This window comes from Ammospiza caudacuta, chromosome 31 (assembly GCF_027887145.1).
Source record: "Ammospiza caudacuta isolate bAmmCau1 chromosome 31, bAmmCau1.pri, whole genome shotgun sequence".
NCBI classification, from domain to species: Eukaryota; Metazoa; Chordata; class Aves; order Passeriformes; family Passerellidae; genus Ammospiza; species Ammospiza caudacuta.
This window is the reverse complement of record NC_080623.1, coordinates 2,096,468-2,122,733: the sequence shown is the minus strand read 5'-3', so window position 1 is coordinate 2,122,733 and position 26,266 is coordinate 2,096,468. Positions and strand designations below refer to the sequence as shown.

Below are 26,266 nucleotides of genomic sequence, written 5' to 3'. Positions count from 1 at the left end.
CCTCATCCTCCTCCTCCTCCTCCTCCTCGCTCCCCGCCGTGCCCGCGGGAGCCGCCGCCGCCATGAACGGCAAAGGCAAGGCCGGGTCGGGCCCTCGGTGCCCTCAGCGGAGCCGCCGGGCCCGGCCGGGAGCGCCGCCCGGGGCCGCGGCGCCTTTAAGGGCGCCTGAGGGGCGGGGTCGCGTTGGCTGAGGGGGCGTGGCCAGGGTTGCCATAGAGATGCGTGCTCAGCCTCGCTTTGAGCCGGGAGGCGGGGCTGGGGGAGAAACCATGGGGAGGGAGCGCGGGGGGATGTGGGACCCTGGGGGGAGATACCATAGAAGGGGGCACGGGGGGGTGTGAGGGTTTTTTGGGGGGAGATATCATGGGGGGGTGACGGGGGAGGGTGTGAGGATTTGGGGGAGATACCATGGAGGAGGCGTGGGGGGGGGGGGTGAGGATTTGTGGAGGGAGATACCATGGGGGGGGCTGGCGGGGGGTCTGAGGCTTTTTGGGGGAGATACCATGGGGGGGGGAGAGGGGGGATGTGAGGGTTTTTTGGAGGGGGGAGATACCATGGGGGGGCCCGGGGGGGAGGCTGAGGATTTGTGGGGGAGATACCATGGGGGGAGAAGGGGGGTGTGAGGATTTGGGGGAGATACCATGGGGGGAGAAGGGAGTGTGTGAGCATTTGTGGTGGGGGAGATACCATGGGGGTGCACGGGGGGGTGTGCTACCACGAGGGGTGAATCTGCGGCGTTGCGGGGAGTGAGGGGCGATGCCATGATGTGGGGGGATGGCAGCATTGGGGGGACACTGAGGCCGGGCTGATGCCGTGGGGGAGCTGCCTGGGGGGCACAGGGTGGGCAGTGGTGGCACCGATGCCCTGGGGGGGCACAGGGCACGGGGGTGATGCCCTGGGGGGGCACAGGGCGCGGGGCCGATGCCTTTTCCTGTCAGTGCAGTTTTGGGCTCGGTCCCGGCTCTCCTGAGCCGTTCGTGTCCCCCCAGGGCCGTTCCCAGCCCAGCCCCTGTTCCCGGCCCCCCCCGGGTACCCCCCGGCTCTGCCCCTGCTGCAGCCGCCCCCCTGCCCTGAGCCCGCCTACCCCGAGGTACGTGGGACACACGGGACACATGGGACACTCACATGGGACACACGGGACACACAGGACACACGGGACACACGGGACACTCACACGGGACACACGGGACACTCACATGGGACACATGGGACACATGGGACACTCACATGGGACACATGGGACACTCACATGGGACACACGGGACACACGGGACACTCACATGGGACACATGGGACACTCACACGGGACACACGGGACACTCACATGGGACACACGGGACACATGGGACACTCACATGGGACACACAGACACACAGGACACACGGGACACTCACACGGGACACACGGGACACACGGGACACTCACATGGGACACACGGGACACTCACATGGGACACATGGGACACTCACATGGGACACACGGGACACACGGGACACATGGGATATACACACATGGGACACATGGCACACGTGAGACACACTGGACATGTGGGACACACGGGACACACATGGGATGTGTGGGACACGTGAGACACACAGGACACGTGTGATACGTGGCACCCATGGCACACATGGGATAGATAATATCAGGACACATGGGACACCTGTCTGGGGGGTGACACCTGTCTGGGTGGGGGTGACACCTGTGTGTGGGGGGGGTGACACCTGTCTGAGTGGGTGACACCTGTCTGGGTGGGGGTGACACCTGGGTGGGGAGGTGACACCTGTCTGGTGGGTGACACCTGTGTGTGGGGGTGGGGACACCTGTCTGGGGGGGTGACACCTCTCTGGGTGGAGGTGACACCTGTCTGGGGGGGTGACACCTGTCTAGGTATGGGTGACACCTGTCTGGGGGGTGACACCTGTCTGGGGGGTGACATCTGGATGGGGAGGTGACACCTGTCTGGGTGGGGAGGTGACACCTGTCTGGGGGGTGACACCAGTCTGGGGGGTGACACCTGGGTGAGGGTGACACCTGTCTGGGGGTGACACCTGTCTGGGGGGTGACACCTGTGTGCCCTCGCTGTTTTTGCAGCTCTACCGCCTCAGCTTTGTCCCCCTGGGCACCGCTGGTGTCCCCCCCGTGTCCCCAGCGTGCCCAGGTGCGTCCCTGTACCTGCCCCTGGCCCCGCCCCTGCCCCTGCCCTCCCCCGTGGCCTTTGTGCCCCTGGGCCAGGTGTACCCGGCAGGACCCGCTCTGCTGCTGGAGGGGGGCGTGGGCAGCGCGGCCAGGCTGGGCACAGGTGGCACCGCTGGCGTCCAGGTGAGGGCAGGGGCGGCTGAGGGGTGGCATGGGTGGGAGGGCTTGGGACAGGTGTGAGTGACGGCATCCAGGTGATACCAGGTGGCTCTGTGGGGTTTGGGACAGGTGACACTGGCAGCGTCCAGGTGAGGGCAGGTGGATCTGGGGGGTTTGGGGATTTGGGTGGGAAAGGTTAGGGAAGGGTTGGCACAGGTGGGAAGGGTTGGCACAGGTGGGGAGGGTTGGGGCAGGTGGGGAGGGTTGGCACAGGTGGGAAGGGTTGGCGCAGGTGGGGAGGGTTGGGGCAGGTGGGAAGGGTTGGCACAGGTGGGGAGGGTTGGCACAGGGGAGGAGGGTTGGCACAGAGGGGGAGCGTTGGGGCAGGTGGGAAGGGGGGGCACAGGTGGGAAGGGTTGGCACAGGTGGGGAGGGTTGGCACAGGTGGGAAGGGTTGGGGCAGGTGGGGAGGGTTGGCACAGGTGGGGAGGGTTGGGGCAGGTGGGAAGGGTTGGCACATGTGTGAAGGGTTGGGGCAGGTGGGAAGGGTTGGCACAGGTGGGAAGGGTTGGGGCAGGTGGGATTGCCAGCGCCCAGGTGAGGGCAGGTGGATCTGGGGGGTTGGGACAGATGGGAGGGTTTGGGACAGGTGGGACTGGCAGCATCCAGGTCATACCAGGTGGGTCTGTGGGATTTGGGGATTTGGGTGGGAATGTTTGGGACAGGTGACATGGGCAACATCCCAGGGAGTGCAGGTGGATCTGGGGGGGTAGGACAGGTGAGAAGGTTTGGGACAAGTGGCACTGGCAGTATCGAGGTGAGGGCAGGTGGAACTGGGGAGCTGGCACAGGTTGGGGGGGTTTGGGACAGGTGACAATGGCAGCATCCCAGGGAGCGCGGGTTGATCTGTGGGGTTTGGGGATTTGGGTGGGAAGGTTTGGGGCGGGTGGCACTGGCAGCATCCCACTGAGTGTGGGTGGATCTGGGGGGGTGGCACAGGTGGGAGGGATTGGGACAGGTGGGATTGTCAGCATCCAGGTGAGTGCAGGTGGATCTGTGGGATTTGGGACAGGTGGGTTGGTTTGGGACAGATGGCACTGCCAGGATCCAGGTGAGTGCAGGTGGATCTGTGGGTTTAGGACTGGTGGGAAGGGGTGGGACAGGTGGCACTGACAGCACCCAGGGAGTGCAGGTGGATCTGGGGGATTTGGGGATTTGGGTGGGGAGGGACCAGAAGATGGCCTGGCCCTGGCCCAGGTGAGTCCCAGCCCCATCCAGGTGGCTTTGGGCACATCCAGGTGGGGTTTGGGATCACGGGTGGCCTTGGGGGGAGCAGGGCAAGGGGGGTCTTGGGCCCCTGACCTCACCTGACCTCATCTGACTTCACCCGATCTCACCTGACCTCACCTGACCCCACCTGACCTCACCTGACCCCACCTGACCCCACCTGACCTCACCTGACCTCACCTGACCCCACCTAACCCCACCTGACCTCACCTGACCCCACACCTGGGCCTGGGGGAGGTTCCTGCACACCTGGCCCTGCTCACCTGGGCCCCCTTGGCTCCCCTCTCCTGGAGCCTCAGAGGTTCCTGCTCCCCTGGAAATCCCACCTGGAGCCTGGGCACAGGTGACAGTGTGTCCCCAGGTGACAGCACAGGTGACAGTGTGTCCCAATGTGGCAGCACAGGTGACAGGTGTCCAGGCCAGGTGCCGCAGCCCTCGGGGGTGGCTCAGGGCTGTGTCGCAGCCCTGTCGCTGTCCCTCAGTGGGGTTGGGGACATCTCTGTGTGCCCGGAGCGCGCCTGGGGTGTGACACCGGCCTTGGCTGTCCTGTCGTGACAGTGGCCTCGTGTCCATCCTGTCACACAGCCTTGTCCCCGCTGCTGTTGCGATGCTGAACTTGTCTGTCCCCCTGTCATGACAGTGACCCATCTCCTGTCCCGACAGTGGTCCATCCCCTATCGCGATAGTGACCCATCCCCTGTCACGACAGTGACCTGTCCCCTATGATGATGGTGACCTGTCCCTTGTTGTGACAGTGATCTTGGCTGTCCATCTGTCACGACAGTGACCCATCCCCTGTCACGACAGTGACCTGTCCCCTGTTGTGACAGTGACCTTGGCTGTCACCCTGTCATGACAGTGACCTGTCTCCTATCATGACAGTGATCGGTCCCCTATCACAACAGTGACCCATCCCATGTCATGACAGTGACCCGTCCCCATGTCACGACAGTGACCTGTCCCCTGTGGTGACAGTGACCCCTCCCCTATTGCGACAGTGACCCGTCCTCTATCATGACAGTGACCCGTCCCCTATCGCGACAGTGACCCCTCCCCTGTGGTGACAGTGACCCCTCCCCTATTGCGACAGTGACCCGTCCTCTATCATGACAGTGACCCCTCCCCTATCACAACAGTGACCCCTCCCCTATCGCGACAGTGACCCGTCCCCTATCGCGACAGTGACCCGTCGCTGTTTCCTTGCAGCCGCCGCCCGCCGGGTGCCCCCCGGTTGCCGCCCCGGTGCCGGTGCCGCCCGGAGCCGCCGTCCTGCTGCCCCCGCGCAAGGGGCGCGTCCCGGGGGGAAACGGGGGCGGCTTCGGCCTCTGGTGAGGGGGGGCCGGGGCTGGGGTCCCCCCTGACCCTTTGGGGTCCCCCCCGTTCAGCCCCGCCCCCCCGGGACCCCAGAGGTGGGAGGGACCCCCCCCCCCCCCCCCACACACACACAGGTGACACGAGGGGGTGACAGCGGGGAGGGGTTTGGTCACTTGGGGGGTTCATTCACAAATGGGGGTGAGCTCAGCCCCGCCCCTTCCTCATTTATATGCAGCTCTAATTAATGAATGGCTTAATTAAGCCCTGGGGAGGGATTTCCCCTTCCACACCCCCTCATCCCTCTGCTAGAGCCATCCGGGGTTCTCTTCTTTTTGGGAAAGGTGCGTTTGGGGTAGGAAACAGAAAAATTCTCCTCTCCAGAGACAAAATTCTCTTCCCAGAAGCAAAATCTCTTTCCCAGAGCCAAAAATCTCATCCTCAGAGGCAAAATTCCTTTCCCAGAGGCAAAATTCCCTCCCCAGAAGCAAAATTTCCTCCCCAGAGGCAAAACCTGAGCCCCTCCTGGCCTCTCCCGAGGTTCCCCGTCACTCTCTCCCACCTTTTCCTCCAGGAACTCTGTCCTGGGATTTTTTTGAACCCCCTCCCAGTAATTTTGGATTTTTTGCACTTCAGCTCCAATCAAAGCCATGAGCGGTGCCAGGGCCGCGCTGCCTCTCCCGTGGGATCCTCCCCGTTCCAGCTAGAGCCAGGTTTAATTAATGCTTAATTAGCAAACGCTTGGGTTTAACTCGAACCTGGTCTTTTAACACCCGAATTCCTTAAATCCGAGAGGCTGTTTCCATCTGTGCCGGGGTAGGAACTCTCAGGGAGCGCCCAAATCCCTTGGGTTCCCTCTTTTGGGTTGGGATGGTTTGGGGTTTATCAATGGGGTTATCAATGAGGTGTAAATTGGTGGTTTATGGAGGAATTTTTTTGTGAATGGAATGTTTGTAAATGGATTTTTATGAATGGGGTGGTTGCAAATGGATTTTTTTATGAATGGGGTGGTTGTAGGTGGGTTTTTATGAATGGGGTATTTGTGAATGGGTTTATCAATGGGTTTATCAATGCATTGATAACCAAACCTCCACAAGCTTGGGAGGAGCACTTCAGGGATCCTCAGTCGGGTGTTTTACTTCTTTTTGGTTATTACTTGATGAAGAAAGAGCTCAGATTCGCTTTTATTTTATCTTAAATATTTCACTTTAATCTGAATCTGTGTTCTGTGTGTGTGTGACCATCCCTGACTGTTCCCAAGGGCTCTCGGACTCTCTGTGCTGCACTGAACTTGTGGATTTTTATACTAAAAACCAAAAATAAAGATTATTTTGAAAATTTAAATGAAGTGACAAATTTCTGTTGGGCCTCTGAGAACCCCTTTGGCTGCTGCCAGCTGGGGTTTCCTCACTTCTTTCCTTTTTCATGCTGCGTTGGGAACTTCCTCTTATTATTTTTTTGGGGGGTATTTGGGGTTTTTCCTGGTCTCGGCACCCACATATTCTTCCATGGTTGGCTTCATAAATTAAGGAAGAAAAAATAAATTCAAACCAAATAAAATCAGCCTGTAGATCCTCAGCTTTAGGTAGAAGCCCAGCTCCAGGGAATTTAGGGAAGAGCACAAGCTCCAGGAGATTCAAGCAGATCCCAGCTCCAGGATATTTAGGCAGAACCTCAACCCCAGGGAATTCAGGCAGCTTTCCAATTTAGGTGGATCCCCAAATTCAGGGAATTTAGGGAGAACCCCAAAGCCAGGAAATGCAGGTGGAGCCCCCGGGGATTGAGGCAGATCCCACTTAGGAAGATCCCCCACCTCCAAAACATTTCAGCAGATCCTCAGCTCTGGGATATTTCAGTGCATCCCCAACTCCAGGAAATCTGAGCAGATCCCTGATGCCAGGGAATTCAAGTATCATCCTAACTCCTGAAAATTCATAGAGGTCTCCATCTGCAGGGAATTTAGGGAGATCACAAGCTCCAGGATATTTAGGCAGAACCCCAGGGAATTTAGGCAGTTTCTAATTTAGGTGGATCCCCAAATCCCGGTAATTTAGGCAGAACCCCAAATGCAGGAAATGTAAGTGGAGGCCCAGCTCCATAGAATTAGAGCGATCACAAGTTCCATGAGATTCAGGCAGATCCCAGCTCCAGGATATTTAGGCAGAACCTCAGTCCCAGGGAATTTAGGCAGTTTCTAATTTAAATGGATCCTCAAATCCAGGGAATTTAGGGAGAACCCCAAAGCCAGGAAATGCAGGTAGAGCTCCAGGGGGTTGAGGCAGATCCCACTTAGGAAGATCCCCCACCTCCAGGGAATTTCAGCAGATCCTCAGCTCTGGGATGTTTCAACTCCAGGAAATTTGAGCAGATCCCCGATGCCAGAGAATTTAGGTAGCATCCTAACTCCTGAAAATTCATGTAGACCCCCATCTCCAAGGAATTTGGGAGATCACAAGCTCCAGCATATTTAGGCAGAACCCCAGGGGATTTAGGCAGGTTTCCAATTTAGGTGGATCCCCAAATCCAGGGAATTTAGGCAGAGCCCCAAATGCGGGAAATGCAGGTAGAGCCCCAGCTCCAGGGGATTTAGGGAGATCCCAGCTCCAGGATATTTAGGCAGAACCCCAGGGAATTTAGGCAGTTTCTAATTTAAGAGGATCCCCAAATTCAGGGAATTTAGGGAGAACCCCAAAGCCAGGAAATGCAGGTGGAGCCCCAGGGGATTGAGGCAGATCCCACTTAGGAAGATGCGCCACCTCCAAAAAATTTCAGCAGATCCTCAGCTCTGGGATATTTCAGTGCCTCCCCAACTCCAGGAAATTTGAGCAGATCCCCGATGCCAGGGAATTCAGATAGCATCCTAACTCCTGAAAATTCATAGAGGTCTCCATCTGCAGGGAATTTAGGGAGATCACAAGCCCCAGCATATTTAGGCAGAACCCCAGGGGATTTAGGCAGGTTTCCAATTTAGGTGGATCCCCAAATCCAGGAAATGCAAGTAGAGGCCCAGCTCCATGGAATTTAGAGAGATCACAAGCTCCATGAGATTCAGGCAGATCCCAGCTCCAGGATATTTAGGCAGAACCTCAGCCCCAGGGAATTTAGGGAGGTTTCCAGTTTAGATGGATCCCCAAATTCAGGGAATTTAGGCAGAACCCCAAAGCCAGGAAATGTAGGTAAAGCCCCAAATCCAGGGGTTTGAGGCAGATCCCACTTAGGAAGATCCCCCACCTCCAGGGAATTTCAGCAGATCCTGAGCTGTGGCATATTTCAGTGCCTCCCCAACTCCAGGAAATTTGGGCAGATCCCTTATGCCAGGGAATTCAGGTAGCATCCTAACTCCTGAAAATTCACATAGGCCTCCATCTGCAGGGAATTTAGGGAGATCACAAGCCCCAGCATATTTAGGCAGAACCCCAGGGAATTCAGGCAGGTTTCCAATTTAGGTGGAACCCCAAATCCAGGAAATGCAAGTAGAGGCCCAGCTCCATGGAATTTAGAGAGATCACAAGCTCCATGAGATTCAGGCAGATCCCAGCTCCAGGATATTTAGGCAGAACCTCAGCCCCAGGGAATTTAGGGAGGTTTCCAATTTAGGTGGATCCCCAAATCCAGGGAATTTAGGCAGAACCCCAAAGCCAGGAAATGTAGGTAAAGCCCCAAATCCAGGGGTTTGAGGCAGATCCCACTTAGGAAGATCCCCCACCTCCAGGGAATTTCAGCAGATCCTCAGCTCCAGGATATTTCAACTCCAGGAAATTTGAGCAGATCCCTGATGGCAGGGAATTCAGATAGCATCCTAACTCCTGAAAATTCATAGAATCCTCCATCTCCAGGGGATTTTGGGATCTGTGTGGATCCCAGGCGTGTCCTTAGATGAAATATTCCTCCTTGTCCTTGGCTGGAGGCTCCTCCCTCGGGGTGGCGTCGGGCTCGGGCTGCTCGTAGGTGAGGTAGGAGCCCTGGTTCCGGTACAGGTAAATCCCAATCACCACTAGCACGGTGAGCAGAGTCAGGAACACCAGGGTGATCACCACTGCAGGGCAAGCACAGGTGTGACACGTGAGATGTATTGGGATAATTACCAATATTGCCAGAATGGGATGTGCCTGAGCTTGTCTGGCCCTTGGTGCTGAACCAAAAGTGGCAACTGTAGTGATTTCACCCCAGAGACACTTTTGGCCAGCTGGGTGTGTGGTGTGTTGCAGACGTCTTTTATGAAAAATCCTTGCCTCAGGATTTTTCCTCCTGAGAAGCTGAGGCTTCAAGAACAAAATGTAAACGTTGATTATCTGCTGCTGTGGAATGCAACAGGTGCATCTGGGATTGGTTTCATGTTAGATGTTTGTAATTAATGGCCAATCACTGCCCAGCTGGCTCGGACAGAGAGTCCAAGCCACAAACCTTTGTTATCCTTCTTTGCTATTCTATTCTTAGCTAGCCTTCTGATGAAATCCTTTCTTCTATTCTTTTAGTACAGTTTTAGTGTAATATATATCATAAAATAATAAATCACGCCTTCTGAAACATGGAGTCAGATCCTCATCTCTTCCCTCATCCAAGAACCCCTGTGAATACTGTCACAGTGGTGTTTCACCCTGAGACAATTTTGGCCAGCTGGATGTGTGGTATTTCACCCCAGAGACACTTTTTGTACCTGGATCACCCCACAGACACTTTGGGCTGGCTGGGTGTGTGGTGTTTCACCCCACAGACACCTTTGGCTGGCTGGGTGTGTGGTGTTTCACTCCACAGACACTTTTGGCTGTGGGTGTGTGGTGTTTCACCCCACAGACACCTTTGGCTGACTGGGTGTGTGGTGTTTCACCCCACAGATACTTTGGGCTGTGGGTGTGTGGTGTTTCACCCCACAGACACTTTGGGCTGGCTGGGTGTGTGGTGTTTCACCCCACAGACACTTTTGGCTGTGGGTGTGTGGTGTTTCACCCCACAGACACTTTGGGCTGGCTGGGTGTGTGGTGTTTCACCCCACAGACACTTTTGGCTGTGGGTGTGTGGTGTTTCACCCCACAGACACCTTTGGCTGGCTGGGTGTGTGGTGTTTCACTCCACAGACACTTTTGGCTGTGGGTGTGTGGTGTTTCACCCCACAGACACCTTTGGCTGACTGGGTGTGTGGTGTTTCACCCCACAGATACTTTGGGCTGTGGGTGTGTGGTGTTTCACCCCACAGATACTTTGGGCTGTGGGTGTGTGGTGTTTCACCCCACAGACACTTTGGGCTGGGTGTGTGGTGTTTCACCCCACAGACCCTTTGGGCTGGCTGGGTGTGTGGTGTTTCACCCCACAGACACTTTGGGCTGGCTGGGTGTGTGGTGTTTCACCCCACAGACACTTTGGGCTGGCTGGGTGCTGCAGCTGGGCCCGTGGGGACAAGTCCAGGCCTGCAGGAGCTCTGGTGGTGCTGGGATGGAGCTTCCCCCCATAACAGGGGCTGCTCCTCAGGTTTCCCTCTGGCAGAGAAGCTTTAAGGCAATGGTGAAGGAAAGGAGTCGGTTCTGCTGGAGGGTTTGGATGCAGGGCTTTATTCTGGCCCACAGGCCTCTGAATGCAGCACCAGCTCCCACAGAACTCCCTGAGCCCGTTGTTGCTGCTCCTTTGAACCTGGGTCATTTTTTCAGGCTTGTTTTGCCCAGAAGAGGTACCTGGACTGTCTGTAACTCTTTGTTTTTATTGTCTCATACTGTCCTAATCTAAATTGTCCAAATTATTATTACTCTAACAACATTGCTATTGTTATACCCATTTTACTACTATTAAACTTTTAAAAATTTAAAAACAAGTGATTGGCATTTTTCACAATTCCAGAATTAAAATGCAATGGTAAAAAGGCCACAAGCAAAGCTCAGATCAGCACTGACCCAGGCTGGGTGACACTCTGGCTCCTCTCCTCTGGGCATCACCCACAGAAAACTCTCACAAAGTCTTTTTCTAAATTTCCAAGCTTTGGAGAAGGTTTCTTGCATTCTTATCATTGATCTTATCCTTTTAGCATCTTCATGTAGTTTTTCCTTTCTTGCTGCTGCTTTTGCTGAAAGTTTCCCAAAAATGGTAAATATTCACCTTGTTAGAGGGAAATCTCCTGCAATGAACATTCTAGGAGACACAGATTTATCTTATTGATGATGCACATTGAATGCACATTGCTGGGGTTTGGTCAGAGGAATAATCCTGTGGAATTAACATTTCTGGAGATGAATGTTCAGGCTGGGATTTTGGTGCATATCACTGTAATCTCATCAGAGGTGAGAGGAATGAGGGATTTGTCTTTCCAAACAAGCTGTGAGTCTGCTGGTGGATAAAACCAGCACTGGGAGATAAAAGAAACAATGGGAAGGATTGCACTGATTGATGAATGGAAAATGAGATTTGCTCTTACAAATAAACTTTAGGTTTGCTGATACACGAAATTAGACATTGAAATAAAATGTCTGATAAATGAAATTAGACATTGAGAGATGAAAGAAACAATGGGGAAGAAAAACCCCTAAATTCCATAAGAATTAAAAATTAAAAGGGAGGGTTGTGTGTTAGAGGGGAATCTTTGGTATCAGGTGTTCTGGGGAGTCTGAACCTCTCAAGTACCTCAGAAATGGGGGAAAAGAGAGGGAAATTGGGATATAAAGGAGGCTGTGTCCTCCAGAAATCTGAGAGATCCCAGGGCAATGCCCCATGGCCTCTCCCTTTATTGGAATAAAGCAAAAGGATTCCTCTGGCTCCTCTTTGGACATAAACCTCTGATGTTCGTGGATGAATTTTCCTAACACAGGGAATTTCCCGAAGCCTCCTTTGGTATGCCAGGATTTTCATCAGGTGAGATTACTGTAGCCTCAGCAGGAATTTATACATATCATCCATTACAGACTACAGTAATCCCACCTGATGGAAATCCTGGCACACCAAAAGAGGGTTCAGGAAATTCCCTCTGATGAGATTACAGCGATGTGCACCAAAATCCCAGCCTGAAGGAAATGTTGATTCCACAGGATTATTCCTCTGACCAAACCCCAGCAATGTGCATTCGATGTGCACCATCAATAAGATAAATCTGTGTCTCCTAGAATGGATATTGCAGATTTTCCTCTAACAAGGTGAATTATTTACCAGTTTTGGGAAACTCTCAGCAAGAAAGGAAAAACTACATGAAGATGCTAAAAGGATAAGATCAATGATAAGAAAGCAAGAAACCCTTGGAGCTTAGAAATTAATAAAAAGACTTTGTGAGAGTTTTCTGTGGGTGATGCCCAGAGGAGAGGAGCCAGAGTGTCCCCCCCTGTGTCACCCAACCTGGGTCAGTGCAGATCTGAGCTCTGCTTGTGGCCTTTTTACCATTGTATTGTAATTCTGGGATAAATTCTCCTTATTAATCAAATTGTTTAATTAATTTATAACACAGCCTGTAATAGATGATATGTATAAATTCGTGCTGAGGCCACAATAATCCCACCTGATGGAAATCCTGGCACACCAAAGGAGGGTTCAGGAAATTCCCTCTGATGAGATTACAGCGATGTGCACCAAAATCCCAGCCTGAAGGAAATGTTGATTCCACAGGATTATTCCTCTGACCAAACCCCAGCAATGTGCATTCGATGTGCACCATCAATAAGATAAATCTGTGTCTCCTAGAATCAATATTGCAGGAGATTTCCCTCTAACAAGGTGAATTATTTACCAGTTTTGGGAAACTCTCAGCAAGAAAGGAAAAACTACATGAAGATGCTAAAAAGATAAGATCAATGATAAGAAAGCAAGAAACCCTCGGAGCTTGGAAATGTATAAAAAGACTTTGTGAGAGTTTTCTGTGGGTGATGCCCAGAGGAGAGGAGCCAGAGTGTCCCCCCCTGTGTCACCCAACCTGGTTCTGCTCTGATCTGAGCTTTGCTTGTGGCTTTTTTATCATTGTACTGTAATTCTGGGATAAATCCTCCTTATTAATCAAATTGTTTTATTAATTTATAACTCAGCCGGAGCAGCCCGGCCTCACCTGCGATCACGGCGGTGTCGGCGGCCTCATGGCCAGGAGGGGTCGGAGCCTTCCTCAGGTACGGCGTGGTCGGGTCTTCCTCGGCACAGGGAGAGAGGGGGGTCAGGGAGGGCTGAGTGGGGGGAGAAGGTGGGGAGAGCCCGGAGGAGCCGCTCCAGGTGCTCACCTGAGCTCAGGTGGGGCCGATCTCCCTCCATCGCATCGGCGCCTTCCAGGGGAAGGGTTGGGGTCCTTCAGAGCTGCCAAAAATAGCGACAAAAGCGGTGAATTCCCGCTCAGTGCCCCACCACCTGTGCTCAGGTGGGGATGAGATCCCTCCTTCCAGGTGAGGCTCGGGATTCCTTCGGAATTACCAAAAATAGCGATAAAAGTCGTGATTTCCCCCCCAAATCACCCCAAAACTTGCAGCACGAGGGGGGTGGTGCAGCACCAGTAATGCACTGGAATTACTGGGGCTGGGGTCGCAGCCGGGACAGGGAAGAGCCAGCCCCTGGCTGGATTCACTCCTAAATTTCGAGAGCTTCAAAGTGCCTGAAAGTCCTTGAAAATGCCCCAAAATGCGGGGCCGGAGCTCGGGAATTGCCCGTCCCACCTTGGCCGTGCCCGATGGGGACCCCCGGGCCCCCCGAATGTCCCGGTGGTGGCTCCGGGGCCGGGCGGCTCCGGGGCGCGGGCGTTCCGTGACTCAGCGCGGTCGGAGCGAATCCGATCCCGTTTGTTTGGGGTTTTTTTTTTAAAAAAAAAGAGGAAATCGAGCGGCGGGAGCGGGGCAGGAGCGGGGCGGGGCCACGGCCGGGCCGGGAGCGGGAATTTTGGGCTGAGGGCGCCGGGAATTGGGGCTGGGTGAGCCGGGAATTTGGTTTGGGGGAGCCCCGGGAATTGGGACTGGGAGCTGGGGCTGGGGAAGCCGGGAACTGGAGCTGGGGGGACCCGGGAATTTGGTCTGGGGGACCCCCGGGAGTTGGGTTTGGGGGTCCCGGGAATTGGGGCTGGGGGAGCCGGGAATTTGGTCTGGGGGAGCTGGGAATTGGGTCTGGGGGCCAGGCGGGAATTGGGACTGGGGAGAGGCGGGAATTGGGTCTGGGGTAGCTCCAGGAATTGAGGCTGGAAAAGCTCTGGGAATCGGGGTTGGAGGAGCCCCGAGAATTGGGTCTGGTGGCGCCGGGAATTGTGGCTGGGGGAGGCAGGAATTTGGGCTGAGGGGGCCCCGGGAATTGGGGTTGGGGGAGCCAGGAATTGGTGCTGGGAGAGCTGGGAATTGGGTCTGGGGGAGCCCCGAGAACTGAGGCTGGGCGCTAGCCGGGAATTGGGGCTGGGGGGCGCCGGGAATTGGGGCTGGGGGAGGTGGGAATTGGGGCTGGGGAGAGGCAGGAACTGGGGCTGGGGGCCAGCCGGGAATTGGGTCTGTGAGGGAGGCGGGAATTGGGGCTGGGGGCGCTCCGGGAATTTGGGTCTGGGGTCCCCGGGAGCTCGGGCCGTGCCCGTTCCCGTCCCGCAGGGCTCAGGGAGGGCGGGACCCGAGCAGGCAAAGCCCGGCTCGGGCTGGCAGCAGCTGCTCCTTAAACTCAGTTTTTCTTAAATCAGCTCCGCTTTAAACCCAACTGTACTCTAAACCCAGCTTTGCTTTAAACCCGGTTTTGCTGTAAGAACAGTTCTGCTTTAAAACCTTGTTTTGTTTTAAGCCTGTTTCACTTTAAACCTTGTTTAGCTTTAAACCCAGCTTTGCTTGAAACCAAACTCTGCTTTAATCCCAATTTCCTTTTAAACCCGATTTTTTTTTCTTAAACGCAGCTTTGCTTTAAACCCAGCTTTGCATTAAACACAATTTTATTTCCAGCACAATTTTGCTTTAAGCCTGATTTTACTTTAGTCTAGTCCTATGTTAAACCCAGTTTTTCTTTAAACTTAGTTTCGCTTTACACTCATTTTGCTTTAAACTCAATTTCACTTCAAGGTCCAGCTTTTCATTAAACCCAGCTTTGAATTAAACCTGATTTTGCCTTAAAACCAGCTTTCCTTTAAACTGAGTTTGCTTTAGACACGATTTTGCTTTAAACACAGATTTACATTACATCCAGAGCTGCTTTAATCCCAGCTTTGTTTAAAACTCGGTTTTGCTTTAAACCCAACTTTGAATGACACCAAGTTGTGCTTTAAACAGTTTCGTTTTCAATTCAGTTTTGCTTTAAACCCGGTTTTGCTTTAAACCCAACTTTGAATGACACCAAGTTGTGCTTTAAACAGTTTCATTTTCAATTTAGTTTTGTCTTAAACCCGGTTTTGCTTTAACCCAGCCCCTCATTAAGGCCAACTTTGCTGTCGAGCTCCCCCAGCAGAGCTCTCCAAAGCCACCCTCGACCTTCCCACGGAGCAGCTGCTGCTCCCGGGCGGCTTCAGAGCAAAAATCGGGATTAAATCCCCCAAAATAAACTGGGGTTTAAGAGAAGAAGAGGAAAAGGCGCTGCTGGGTGGAACAGGGGCAGGGCTGACCTTTGGGAAAGGTTTTTTGGGAAGAGTTTGGCATTGCCAGTGAGGAACACCAACCAGTTCTGGGCCCCAGCACCCCAAAAACGCAACCCTGGCACCCACAAAACGCAACCCTGGGACCCCACAGAGCCCGAGGACTGGAGTGCTGAACTCACCAAAGGTTTAACCCGAATTTGTCTGAGGGAAGAGTTTGATTTCCATCCAACCACGCGTGGTGGTGGAAGGGGAGCTCCTCCTGCTCTCTCCAGGACAGGGATGCTCCCCACGGATCCCACCCTGCGGAAAGGCCCCGGTGCTTCCCAAAACCCCGGAATTTCTGGCAGTGCCAGGCCGGGATCCAGCCCGGAAGGAGGGGGCTGGCAGCCGCAGTGAATCATTCCCATCCCGATGGATTTAAATGTGTTTTTACAACAGGCTTGCGAAAAACTCCTCATCTTCCTCATTCCTGCGCTCGGGCCGAGCGGCTCCAGAGCCGTTCCCAAGGGAAACCCTGCCCCGCTCGGCCGCTCTGATCCCAAAAACTCCTTCCAGGAGCGCCGGGGATGCAGCTCCTGCATTCCTATCCCCATTCCCGTTCCCGGTGCCTGGATGATGGGAGGACCAAAACGTCCTTACAGATTTGTTTGGGGTGCTCGGCAGCGCCTTTACAGCCCCCTTATCTCCATCCCCGTTCCCGTTCCCGGTGCCTGGATGATGGGAGAGGAACAAACCGTCCCTACAGATTTTTTTAGGGGAGCTTGGCAGCACTTTTACAACTCCTCCATTCCCATCCCTATCCCCATCCCCACTCCCGTTCCCTGGATGAGGGGAGAGGAGCAAACCGGCCCTACAGATTTTTATGTGTGCTGGGAACGCCTTTACAGCCCCCCAGTTGCCATCCCCATTCCCATTCCCGGTGCCTGGATGATGGGAGAGGAACAAACCGTCCCTACAGATTTTTTGGGGTGCTTGGCAGCGCTTTTACAATCCCTCCATTCCCTTTCCCGTGCCCGTTCCCAGAGCTTGGATGACGGGAGGAACAAACCGTCCGTATAGAATTTTAGGGGTGCTCGGCAGTGCCTTTACAGCCCCCTTATCCCCATCCCCGTTCCCAGAGCCTGGATGACGGGAGAGGAACAAACCGTCCCTAGAGATTCGTTAGGGGTGCTTGGGGAGCACCTTTACAACCCCTCCATTCCCATCCTTATCCCCATCCCCATTCCCGTTCCCGGTGCCTGGAGGACGGGAGGAACAAACCGCCCCTACAGATCTTTTAGGGGTGCTTGGGAGCGCCTTTACAGCCCCTCCATCCCCGTTCCCGTTCTCTGTGTCTGGATGACGGGAAAGGAACAAACCGTCCCTAGAGATTTTTTGGACTTTTTAGGGGTGCTCGGCAGCACCTCCATTCTCTTTCCCAGATTTGTTAGGGGTTCTTGGCAGCGCCTTTACAGCTCCTCAATTCCCATCCCTATCCCCATTCCCGGTGTCTGGATGACAGGAGAGGAACAAACCGTCCCTACAGATTTTTAGGGGTGCTTGGGAGCACCTTTAGAGCCCCCCTATCCCCATTCCCATCCCAATTCCCAGAGCCTCGATGACGGGAGAGGAACAAACCGTCCCTACAGATTTTTAGGGGTGCTTGGGAGCACCTTTAGAGCCCCCCTATCCCCATTCCCATCCCAATTCCCAGAGCCTCGATGACGGGATAGGAACAAACCGTCCTTACAGATTTTTAGGGGTGCTCCGCAGCGCCTTTACGGCCCCTCAATTCCCTTTCCCGTGCCCGTTCCCAGAGCTTGGACGACGAGAGGAACAAACCGTCCCTATAGATTTGTTAGGGGTGCTCGGCAGCGCCTTTACAGCCCCCCTATCCCCATTCCCATCCCCATTCCCAGAACCTGGATGACGGGAGAGCAGCAAACCGTCCCTACAGATTTTTAGGAGTGCTCGGCAGCGCCTTTGCAGCCCCTCCATTCCCACTCCCGGTGGATGGAGGATGGGATCACCAAACCATCCCCCCCGGATTCTTTTGGGGTGCTCCGCAGCCCCTTTAGAGCCGCCCCGTCCCCTCCCCAGCGGGCGGATTGCGGGATTTCCTGCTCGCCCTCGTTTCTTGTCCCTCACCTCGGGATGATCCCCTGGGAGCGGCACTTTGCTCCCCTTGTTTCCCCCTCAGCTTTCCTGCCGGATTTCCTGCTTTCAGCCTCTGCCTGTGGCAGGATCCGGCCTTTTCCTCCCCTCCCACCCCAAATCCCGCTGGAAAACGCCCGGCCGAGCCCCGACATTCCGGCTTCACCCCGGACCGGCCGCGCACCCCGTCCCTCACTGCAGGGCTGCGGTGCCGCCGTGTCCGGATCCCTGTGCCGGGGATTTGCCCCCTGAAGCCCCCCAGGATCGGGAATTTCGGGGGAAGAGACATCCCGGGATCCAATTCCCACTCCTGCAGCTCTTACCTGCCGGCACCATGTGCGGCTCCAGGTGAAGGCGTTGCCCTGGTCCTACCTCACCTTTCCAGTTCTGCTGGAATGAGGATCAACCTCCCCAGGATCCTCCCTCCCCCGTTTAACCCCTCGCTGGCTGCGGGGCAAACCCATCATCGCGGAGATTTGGGGAATTCTGGATCACGGGAGGGGAAATTTGGGCCGTTTTGGGGGTTTTTTGGCATGACAGCGAATTTTCCGGGAGCTGGCGGAACAGGTTCGACGCCTTTTCCCCGAGTCACGGGTGTTGGAGCGGGACAGAGAATGACAACCCTCAACCTCCCTCCCCTACACCCCTCAGCCACCCCAAATCCACCGGTGGGGTCCCCCCCGGACCCCTCCGCAATCCCAGATGGAGATTTGGGATTTTTCCACCTTTTCCATCTTTATTTCGGACCGGGTGGGGGCTGGGAAATACATTCTGAGAAATGAATCTGGGGAAGAAGCCGCATTTCCCTGGGATCAGAGGGCGCTGAGGAACTCGGGGGGATCCTGGGGGGGCTCTGCAGCACCTGAGGGGTCCCGGCTCGTGTCCTGGCTCGTGTCCTGCTCCGGTGTCCCGGAACAGCCCTGGGAGAGACACGGAGGTGGCGCTGGCACCTCGTGGTTCTGTTGAATCTCACCCAAAATTAACCGAGCCCCCCGCCCGTGGCACCCGCCTGGGCTGGGGGTCCAGGGGGGCTCCGGGGAGGGGCAGGTCCGACCCCACCTGCGGCACAGGGTGTCCCACGGGCTGGCTTTGTCCCCGTGTCCCCACATCCCTCCCGGGTGTCCCCAGCCCTGGGTGCGTTCCTCGCTCCCACCCCGGCGTCCCCCAGAACTTTCCCACCTGAGTCCTGCTCACCTCTGGCTCGGCATCCGCCGCCTCCGCGCTGTCCCCGGTGTCCCCGCGCTGTCCCCGCTCTCCGCCGAGCTGGCACGGCTCCCGGGGACACGCCGCGGGGCCGGGGACACGGCAGGGGACAGCTGCGGCTGGGGACGGCGACACGGCGGGCCGCGCCGGACCCTCGGCGCTGGTGGCCGCGCCGTCCCCTGCCGTGCCCGCCGCTGTCCCCGGCGCTGCTGACAGCGTGCCAGCGGCCTGGGCGATGGCCTCGGATAAAATCAGTGACGCCAGGGAGGTGGCGATGCCCTCGACCCCTCCCCGCGCCCCGCTGTCACCCCCCGGCTCCGCGGCTGTCGCCGGTGGCTCCGGACCAGGGGACAGAGAGTCGGGGTCGGAGATGGGCTCCGGGGGCTCCTCGGGGGACACCGACCCTGTCACCGCTGTCACCTCCTCTGGGGGCTCCTTGATGGACGCCGACCCTGTCACGGCTGTCGCCTGCTCCGGGGTCTCGCTGTCGCGGCCGGGACCGGGCTCCGGGGTCCCCTCGCTGGACACGGACCCTGTCGCCACTGTCACCTCCTCCGGGGTCCCCTCGCTGGACACGGACCCTGTCACCGCTGTCGCCTGCTCCGCGCTCTCCTCGCTGGACACCGAGGCCGTGTCCAGGGAGCCGCCGCTGGCGGGCGAAGCCGGGGGGGGCCCGGGGGACACGGCCCCCGGCTCCGCGGGGGTGGCGCTGTCGGTGTCGGTGTCGGTGGCGGCGCTGTCCCCGCCGGGGGACCCCGGTGTCACCTCCGCGTCCAGCACGGGCGCCTTGTCCGGGCAGGGGAACATGGCCGGGGGGCTCACGGGGGCGGAGATGACCAGAGAGCGGCGATTGCTGGGGGCGGGGGGACAGAGGGGTTCAGCTTGGGGTTCATCCTTGGGGTGTCACCGTCCCAGCTTGCAGGGGGCGCTTCCCCACCCAGCAGGACCCCGATAATGCCCCAGGCCCACCGAGAAGCACCTCCAGTCCATCTTTGGCAGGCGCACGCCCACCCCAGGACTGTGGGACCGGAGCCTCCATCGCATTTGTGGGCGCTGGGGGGCGAAATGTCCCCTTAACCCCCCCCCCCGTCCCCTCATCTCCCCGGGGGTTACCTGGGGACACCTTTGATGATGAACACCTTGCTCGAGTGCTGCTTCTCCAGCTTGCTCATCACCTCGTACAGGTCCCGGTTGAGCTGGGGAGGGGGGGGACACAGAAACACTTCAGGGGGTGCCCCCCATGTGCTCCCCATCACCCGTGGGCTCAGCAGGGCCCCCAAGACCTGGGGACACCCCGAACGCCCTCGGGCTGCTCTGAATGAATGAATGAAATGAGGAGCAAGGACTCCGGAGGGGTGGGGAACAGCACAGGCATGGACACCTGGGGACACCTGGGGACACCCGGGGACACCTGGGGACACCCGGGGACACCCGGGGACAGCTGGGGACAGCTGGGGACAGCTGGGGACACCCGGGGACAGCTGGGGACAGCTGGGGACACCCGGGGACACCGGGGACAGCTGGGGACACCTGGGAACACCTGGGGATGTCGGGGGGCCGGGGAGGTGTTTTGGGGTGCCTTTCCCACCTTGCTCATCTCTTTGTAGAAGACGTCACGGAGGTTGGAGATGTTCTGGAAAACGGTGACGTAACAGGCGAGGCGGCTGCGGGGGACAGGGAGGGGTCTGGGGGTGACCCACGGTGTCCCACGGAGGGGACACTGGAGGGGACATGGGAGGGGACACCAGAGGGGTCTGGGGTGCTCAGCCACCCCTCACCCATCCACCCACCCCGCTGAGTTCCCAACTCTGTGGGCCCCACACGGAACGGGAATGTCCCCTCAGGGCCACTCCATGGACGCCACGGAGCTGCCACCTCCCACTGTCACAGGGCCCCGTGGGCGATGTCCCCCAGGACCCCCGATGTGTCCCCAGGGCGGACTTTGAGGAGAGACCCACGCAAGTTCTTCCCTGCATGGGGGGACCTCACCCACATGATGGCACCAATGCCCAGCCCGTGTCCCCCAGCCCCACGATGTCCCCCATCCTCTCTGTGTCCCCCCGATCCCACAATGTCCCCCTGTCTCTGCCATGTCCCCCAGCCCCACCATGTCCCCCACCTCTTTGGTCCGTGATGTCCCCAAGCCCTTGTGGTGTCCCCCAGCCCCATGATATCCCCAGCCTGACACCCTCCACGGTGACCTCCATCCCTGTGATGTCCCCCCATCCCTGTTGTGTCCCCCAGCCCCTGCCATGTCCTCCCAGCCCCATGATATCCCCAGCCAGTATTTGGGGACATCGCGGTGTCCCCCAGCCCGATGATACCCCCACCCTGACACTCCCCAAGGTGACCTCCAGCCCCACGATGTCCTCCCAGCCCCACGACGTCCTCCACCCCCTGGTCCGTGATGTCCCCAAGACCTTGCGGTGTCCCCAAGCCCTACAATGTCCCCCATCCCTGCCATGTGCCCCTGCCGCACATGTCCCCCATCCTCTCTGTGTCCCCCAGTCCCACAATTTCCCCAGGCCCCACGGTGTCCCCCACCCCTCAGTCCGTGATGTCCCCAAGCCCTTGCGGTGTCCCCCAGCGCGATGACATCCCCACCCTGACACCCCCCATAGTGACCTCCATCCCTGCCATGTTCCCAAATCCCCGCAGTGTCCCCCAGCCCCCCGCAGGTCCCCGAGCCCCCGCGGTGTCCCCAGGCCCGTGACAGCCCGTACCTGCCGTACAGGACCGGCAGCTCCTCCCGCAGGTCCCTGTTCAGCTCCTCAAACACCGCCTGGGCTCTATTGAACTCCTCCTCGGCCTGGGGGAGGGACGGGGGGGGTCGTGGCGTTGTCCCCACGGCCGGGGGACTGTCCCCATCCCCAAGCGGGAGCTGTCCCGGGGAGTGCCAACCTTGGCGATTTTGGCCTCGTCCTTTTTCTTGGCGCTCTGCAGAGCCTCCAGGTGGTGCCGGGCGCTGTCGTAGTCCACGAGCTTTCGGCCCCGCTTGGCGATGCGCTCCTGTGGGGGGGGGACAGGTGAGCCAGGACCCCCCCGTGCCCCCCCTGTCCCCAACCCCGCCCGACAGCACAAGGAGGCACCTTGAAGTCGCCGAACTGAGCCAGGTAATTCTCCATGAGCCGCAGGGCTTGGTCCACCAACTTGGCCTCGTAGTCCTCCCACAGGAGGTCATTGCTCTGGGGGGACAGGGACAGGGACGGCAGTGACAGCCGCGACCCTCCAGCCCCCCCGGGCTTCAAGGGGACCCTGGGGACACCCGGGGCTCACGTCGGCGATGGCCCGGAGCTCCTCGTGCCCGTCCCACTCAGGGCTGTAAATGTCCTGCAGCGTCTCGGCCACTCTGCGGGAGCTCTCGTGCATCACTGCGGGCACAGACACCCGGCATGACCCTTATCATTGTCATTATTATAATTATATTATCACCATCATTATCGTTATCATTATCATGATCATTGTCACTATCACTATCACGATAATCATAATTATTATCATTGTCATTATAATTGTCATTATCATTATTATAATTATGATATCACTATCATTGTAGTTATCATTATCGTTATCATTGTCATTGTCATTATCATTATCATTACTATATTAATATTATCACTATCACTATCATGATGTGATCATTGTCATTATCATTATCATTGTCATTATCATTATCACGATCATTATCATTATCATTGTCATTGTCATTTAGTCCTGATGTTTAATAATTTATTCACTGCTGTCCGTTGGTGTTTATTAGCCCGGGTGTGTTATTATAAATTATTTATTGTCTCTATCATCCCATATATACACAATATATAACATAGGCATTATCCGTTATTCTATTTAATATATTATATATAACATATATCCCATATATATTTATTATCAACTATTCCACATACAGTATTTATTATTATTTTATTAACATTATTAATAATATTTAATACAACATCGTTATATTATTATCTAATATTATGAATAGTAATAGCATTTATTTATTACTAATACTATTATATTAATAGCATTTATTAGTAAATGGTATTTCTTTATTAATATATTATTATTTATTATTAATATTATTATTTATTATTAATATTATTATTTTATATTTAATATAGTTTTAATATCTATTATTTTTATCTCTTCATTATCTCTCTATTATTTTTCTCTCTATCATGTTTATCTCTTTATTATCCCATATGTATTTAATAAATAATGAGATATAAAAATTTATATTGCATATGTAATATATGTAAGATATAGTAAGATACATAATATCTATCTCATTTATAATATGTTATATATTATCCTACATTTAGTATTTTTATTAACTATTTTCTCTTTATTATCTATTCATAGCTTACAATCTATTTATTCTCAATATTTATTTTTATTTATTCTTTCTTTTGATTTAATACCGATTTTTAATGAATAATCCATTTATTGTAGCATGATTTATTTCCTTTGCTATTCCTGATTTATTATCCCGGTCCCGCCCCGGGTCCCTCCCTGTTCCCGGCTCTCCCGGGGCTGTCCCGGCTCTGCTCCTCACCTCTCACGGCTCCCACGAACCCCTTGAGCTCCTTGTAGAGTTTGTGACCCTCGTTCTGCAAAGCAGGGCAGTGAGGGGGGATCAGGGGGATCAGGGGGATCAGGACATGTCCCCAGTGTCCCCGGTGTCCCCGATGTCCCCAGTGTCCCCCTGTCACCTGCTGCAGCTGGAAGTTGTAGGCGCTCTGCTCGAACTGCTCATCTTTGGTTTCCACCGTTTTGCCCAATTTTTGCAAAACCTGTGATGGGGAGAGAGGGGGAGAGGCCCCTGCCAGACCCCGAGGACACCGGGCTGTGCCCCCCAAAACCCCCCTGAGGGGGGGCCGAGGAGCCAGCGGGGCAGGATTGATGTGGAAATGCAAAATCTCACTGTGTTCCTCAGTGCTTTTATTTCTTTCAGGAAAATGGTGAATTGTTGGGTGCCAATCTGCGTCCGCCCCTAAACCCTGTGGGTGCAGTTCTGTGCACCCCAAAACACCCTGAGCCCCGGCTGTGGGGCACAGGGGACACCATGAGGAGGATGAGGAGGCTGAAGGAGAGCTGAGAGGCTGCTCTGAATGGGGGAGATTTGGGGTGTCCAGGCTGAACCTCCTGGGAAGAGGCTGAGTCTGGACTGGGGCAGCTTTGGGGTGCCCAGGAAGAGATTGAGCTCCCCTGGGAAGAGGCTGGGTCCAGGCATGAAGGAGTTTTGGGATGTCCAGGAAGAGGGTGACCCTCTGGAAAATGACTGAAGCCAGATGAGGAGAAATTCAAGGTGTCCAGGAAGAGGTTGAACCCCCCAGAAGAGCCTGGGCCAGGCAGGAGAGACTTTTTGGGTGCCCACAAACAGCTTGAACCCCACAGGAAGAGCCAGGGCTGGGAGTGAGGAGCTTTGGGGTGTCCAGGAAGAGGCTGGGGCTGGGTCAGAGGGAGATTTGGGATGTCCAGGAAGAGGTTGGGTCCCCTGGGAACAGGCCAGGACCGGCTGGGAGGGAGATTTGCAGCGTGCAGGAAGCAGCCGGAGCCTGGCCCGGGATGATTGAGCCGTGGGAAAGCCAAATTTAGCGCCGAGCCCCGGCCAGGAAACCTGGGTGGGTGAGGGTTTGAAAGGGGTCTTTGTGTCACCCCCAAAAGGGGAGTCACAGCTACTTTTAGGAGATAGGAAAGGAAAGAGGCCCCCCCAGAGCAGTGAGAATTGTCCCGCTCGTGCCGTTTCCGCAGCCCTTCCCCCTCGCTTCCTGTGCTGATCTGTCCAACTTTCCTGGGACCCTCGGCCACTCTGGGCCCTGCTGGGCACCCCCGGTGCCAGCCAGCCCAGGGACCCTGTGCCACCACCCCACAGCCCCCCATAACCCCTGCAGGGTGTTTTGGGTGGAGAACCCCCCACCATTAGAGAAGCCAAAGTGTCTCGGGGAGCTTTGGGAGATGCCATCCCCCAAACCCTTGGAGTAACGATGACACTGACCCAGAAACCCCCAAACTCCCACCCTGTGAGCACCCAAAGGTGCTGAGCTGTGCCCTTTGGGCCACCCCGGGATTGCTGAGGGGGGACAGAAGGACAGACCCTGGCACAGGTGGGATGTGGGGTGGGTGACACCTCCGTACCTTCTCCTGGGCGCGGCTGAAGCGTTTCTGGACCTGCCTGGCGAAGAGCCCGGCGCTGCCGCCCCTGCCCTCGGCCATGGCCCCGGCGCGGCCCCAGAGCGGCCCCGCAGCTGCCGTTGGAGGCTTCGAGGGAGGAAGTTGGAGGCGAGGCCAGGCAGCATCCGCTGCGCGCCCCGGAACCCCCAAACCCCCAAAAGGCTCTCCTGGAACCCGGCCAGGCCACAGGGCCGGGGGGCCATGGGGGATCCGGCTGGGAGGGAAACACAAAGAGCATCAGGGCAGCCCTGTGCGGGACAAAAGGTCACTGACGACAAAACCCCAAAGTTCAAGGTTGTCAAAAGGTCCCTGACCTCTCGGGTCGTGGAATCACCAGAGGTGGAAGGGACACACAAGAATGATAAAGGAAACCTGTTGGTTCTGCAAAGGACAACCCCAAAGATCCCCAAAATCCAGGAGTGTTGTCCAAGAGCTCCCAGATGTTCAGACTCATGGAATCATGGATATCCTGAGGTGGAAAAGACCCACAGGGAACAAAGTGGAAGATCTGGAGTTGGATAGCACACAAGTTGTGTGTCACGACACGACAATCCCCAAAATCTCAGTAATCCAAAGATCCCACTTTTTTAGCCCAAGATGAGTGTGCAGTCCTTTGTGCCACAGCTGGGGGATCAGCTTTGCTTTGGGGTGTCCCTGGTGTGGGGCAGAGTCATTGCTGTTGTCCCTTGCTGTGTGCCCTTGGTGCTGAGAGAACAAACATGGGATTACTTGGAAATTGTGTTCCCGGGAAGTTCTGTGTTTTCCTTGGAAATAAGTACAGAACTGCAGCAGGTGCTTTTGATTTCTATCACTTTTTTTTACCTGGTTGACCCCATGACTGCTGTGATCCCAAATCAGAGGGCCTGCGGCTTGAGGACCAATGTTCCTCACCAAAACAATCTCCATTTGGAGTTCAAGGGGTAAAAAATGACAGAGTTTTGGCCAAAACTCGAGGGTTTATTTCACACCTTATCTCTGCATCATTCTGCCCCAACCTCATGTCCCAGGGAGGCCGAGCCCGGCCCTGCTCCAGCGCCGGCTGTGCCGGGGGCTTGGGGAGGGGCTGAAGGTCGTGCCCCGTTTGTGCCTCGATTTCCCCATCCCGGTGCCAAAGTGGCTCCATCCGGGTGTTGGATCAGCCCCGGGAGCCATCGCACGAAGCGAGGCCCCGCAGAGCTGCAGCCAAGGCCTGCTGGGGCTGAGAGCGGGACCCAGCGGTGACACGGCTCGGGGACACGGGGACAGGAGGTGCCAGCGCAGGGCAGCGTCTCCCTGGGTTGCAGCGCCCAGGGGGGCTCGGGGTGTCCCTGGGCTGCCCGGGGACCCAGTGTGCTTTGGCACGGGGGCCAAGGCCGCTCGGCGGGGCCGCGGCACCTGCTGCCCTTCCCG

At 56.0% G+C, this 26,266-nt stretch overlaps 3 protein-coding genes across 3 annotated transcripts; 1 reads left to right on the top strand and 2 right to left on the bottom strand.

The window, feature by feature from the left end:
- The first annotated feature begins 62 nt into the window (after positions 1 to 62).
- Positions 63 to 4,982, top strand: DAZAP2 (DAZ associated protein 2). Its single transcript, XM_058821970.1, has 4 exons — positions 63 to 75; positions 990 to 1,090; positions 2,095 to 2,322; positions 4,792 to 4,982. The coding sequence occupies exons 1-4, from the start codon at positions 63 to 65 to the stop codon at positions 4,915 to 4,917; spliced, it is 468 nt and encodes a 155-aa protein (XP_058677953.1). The 3' UTR covers positions 4,918 to 4,982.
- Positions 4,983 to 8,351: 3,369 nt separating this feature from the next.
- SMAGP (small cell adhesion glycoprotein) lies at positions 8,352 to 17,552 on the bottom strand. Its single transcript, XM_058822160.1, has 4 exons — positions 17,495 to 17,552; positions 13,071 to 13,143; positions 12,905 to 12,979; positions 8,352 to 8,932 (listed from the first exon to the last, which is right to left on the bottom strand). Exons 2-4 carry the CDS (start codon positions 13,099 to 13,101, stop codon positions 8,769 to 8,771), a joined length of 270 nt encoding a protein of 89 aa, XP_058678143.1. The 5' UTR covers positions 13,102 to 13,143; positions 17,495 to 17,552; the 3' UTR covers positions 8,352 to 8,768.
- A 686-nt stretch (positions 17,553 to 18,238) lies between these two features.
- BIN2 (bridging integrator 2) lies at positions 18,239 to 24,919 on the bottom strand. The gene is made up of 11 exons (XM_058822157.1): positions 24,842 to 24,919; positions 23,416 to 23,496; positions 23,259 to 23,313; positions 21,980 to 22,074; positions 21,793 to 21,888; positions 21,605 to 21,712; positions 21,427 to 21,512; positions 20,292 to 20,367; positions 19,817 to 19,899; positions 18,695 to 19,556; positions 18,239 to 18,420 (listed from the first exon to the last, which is right to left on the bottom strand). The coding sequence occupies exons 1-11, from the start codon at positions 24,917 to 24,919 to the stop codon at positions 18,313 to 18,315; spliced, it is 1,728 nt and encodes a 575-aa protein (XP_058678140.1). The 3' UTR covers positions 18,239 to 18,312.
- Between the last annotated feature and the right edge of the window lie 1,347 nt (positions 24,920 to 26,266).

Bases quoted from the DNA above. Each gene is read 5' to 3' on its own strand.
- DAZAP2 (XM_058821970.1), top strand. The intron at 1,091-2,094 runs GTACGTGGGACA...CTGTTTTTGCAG, and splicing joins CTGAGCCCGCCTACCCCGAG to CTCTACCGCCTCAGCTTTGT. The intron at 2,323-4,791 runs GTGAGGGCAGGG...GTTTCCTTGCAG, and splicing joins GTGGCACCGCTGGCGTCCAG to CCGCCGCCCGCCGGGTGCCC.
- SMAGP (XM_058822160.1), bottom strand. From the start codon at position 13,101: ATGGAGGGAGATCGGCCCCACCTGAGCTCAG. The intron at 12,980-13,070 runs GTGAGCACCTGG...GTGCCGAGGAAG, and splicing joins TCGGCCCCACCTGAGCTCAG to ACCCGACCACGCCGTACCTG. The intron at 8,933-12,904 runs GTGAGGCCGGGC...CTTGCCCTGCAG, and splicing joins CGACACCGCCGTGATCGCAG to TGGTGATCACCCTGGTGTTC.
- BIN2 (XM_058822157.1), bottom strand. From the start codon at position 24,919: ATGGCCGAGGGCAGGGGCGGCAGCGCCGGGCTCTTCGCCAGGCAGGTC. The intron at 21,889-21,979 runs GTGAGCCCCGGG...CTGTCCCCCCAG, and splicing joins AGCTCCGGGCCATCGCCGAC to AGCAATGACCTCCTGTGGGA. The intron at 21,513-21,604 runs GTTGGCACTCCC...TCCCTCCCCCAG, and splicing joins ACGAGGCCAAAATCGCCAAG to GCCGAGGAGGAGTTCAATAG.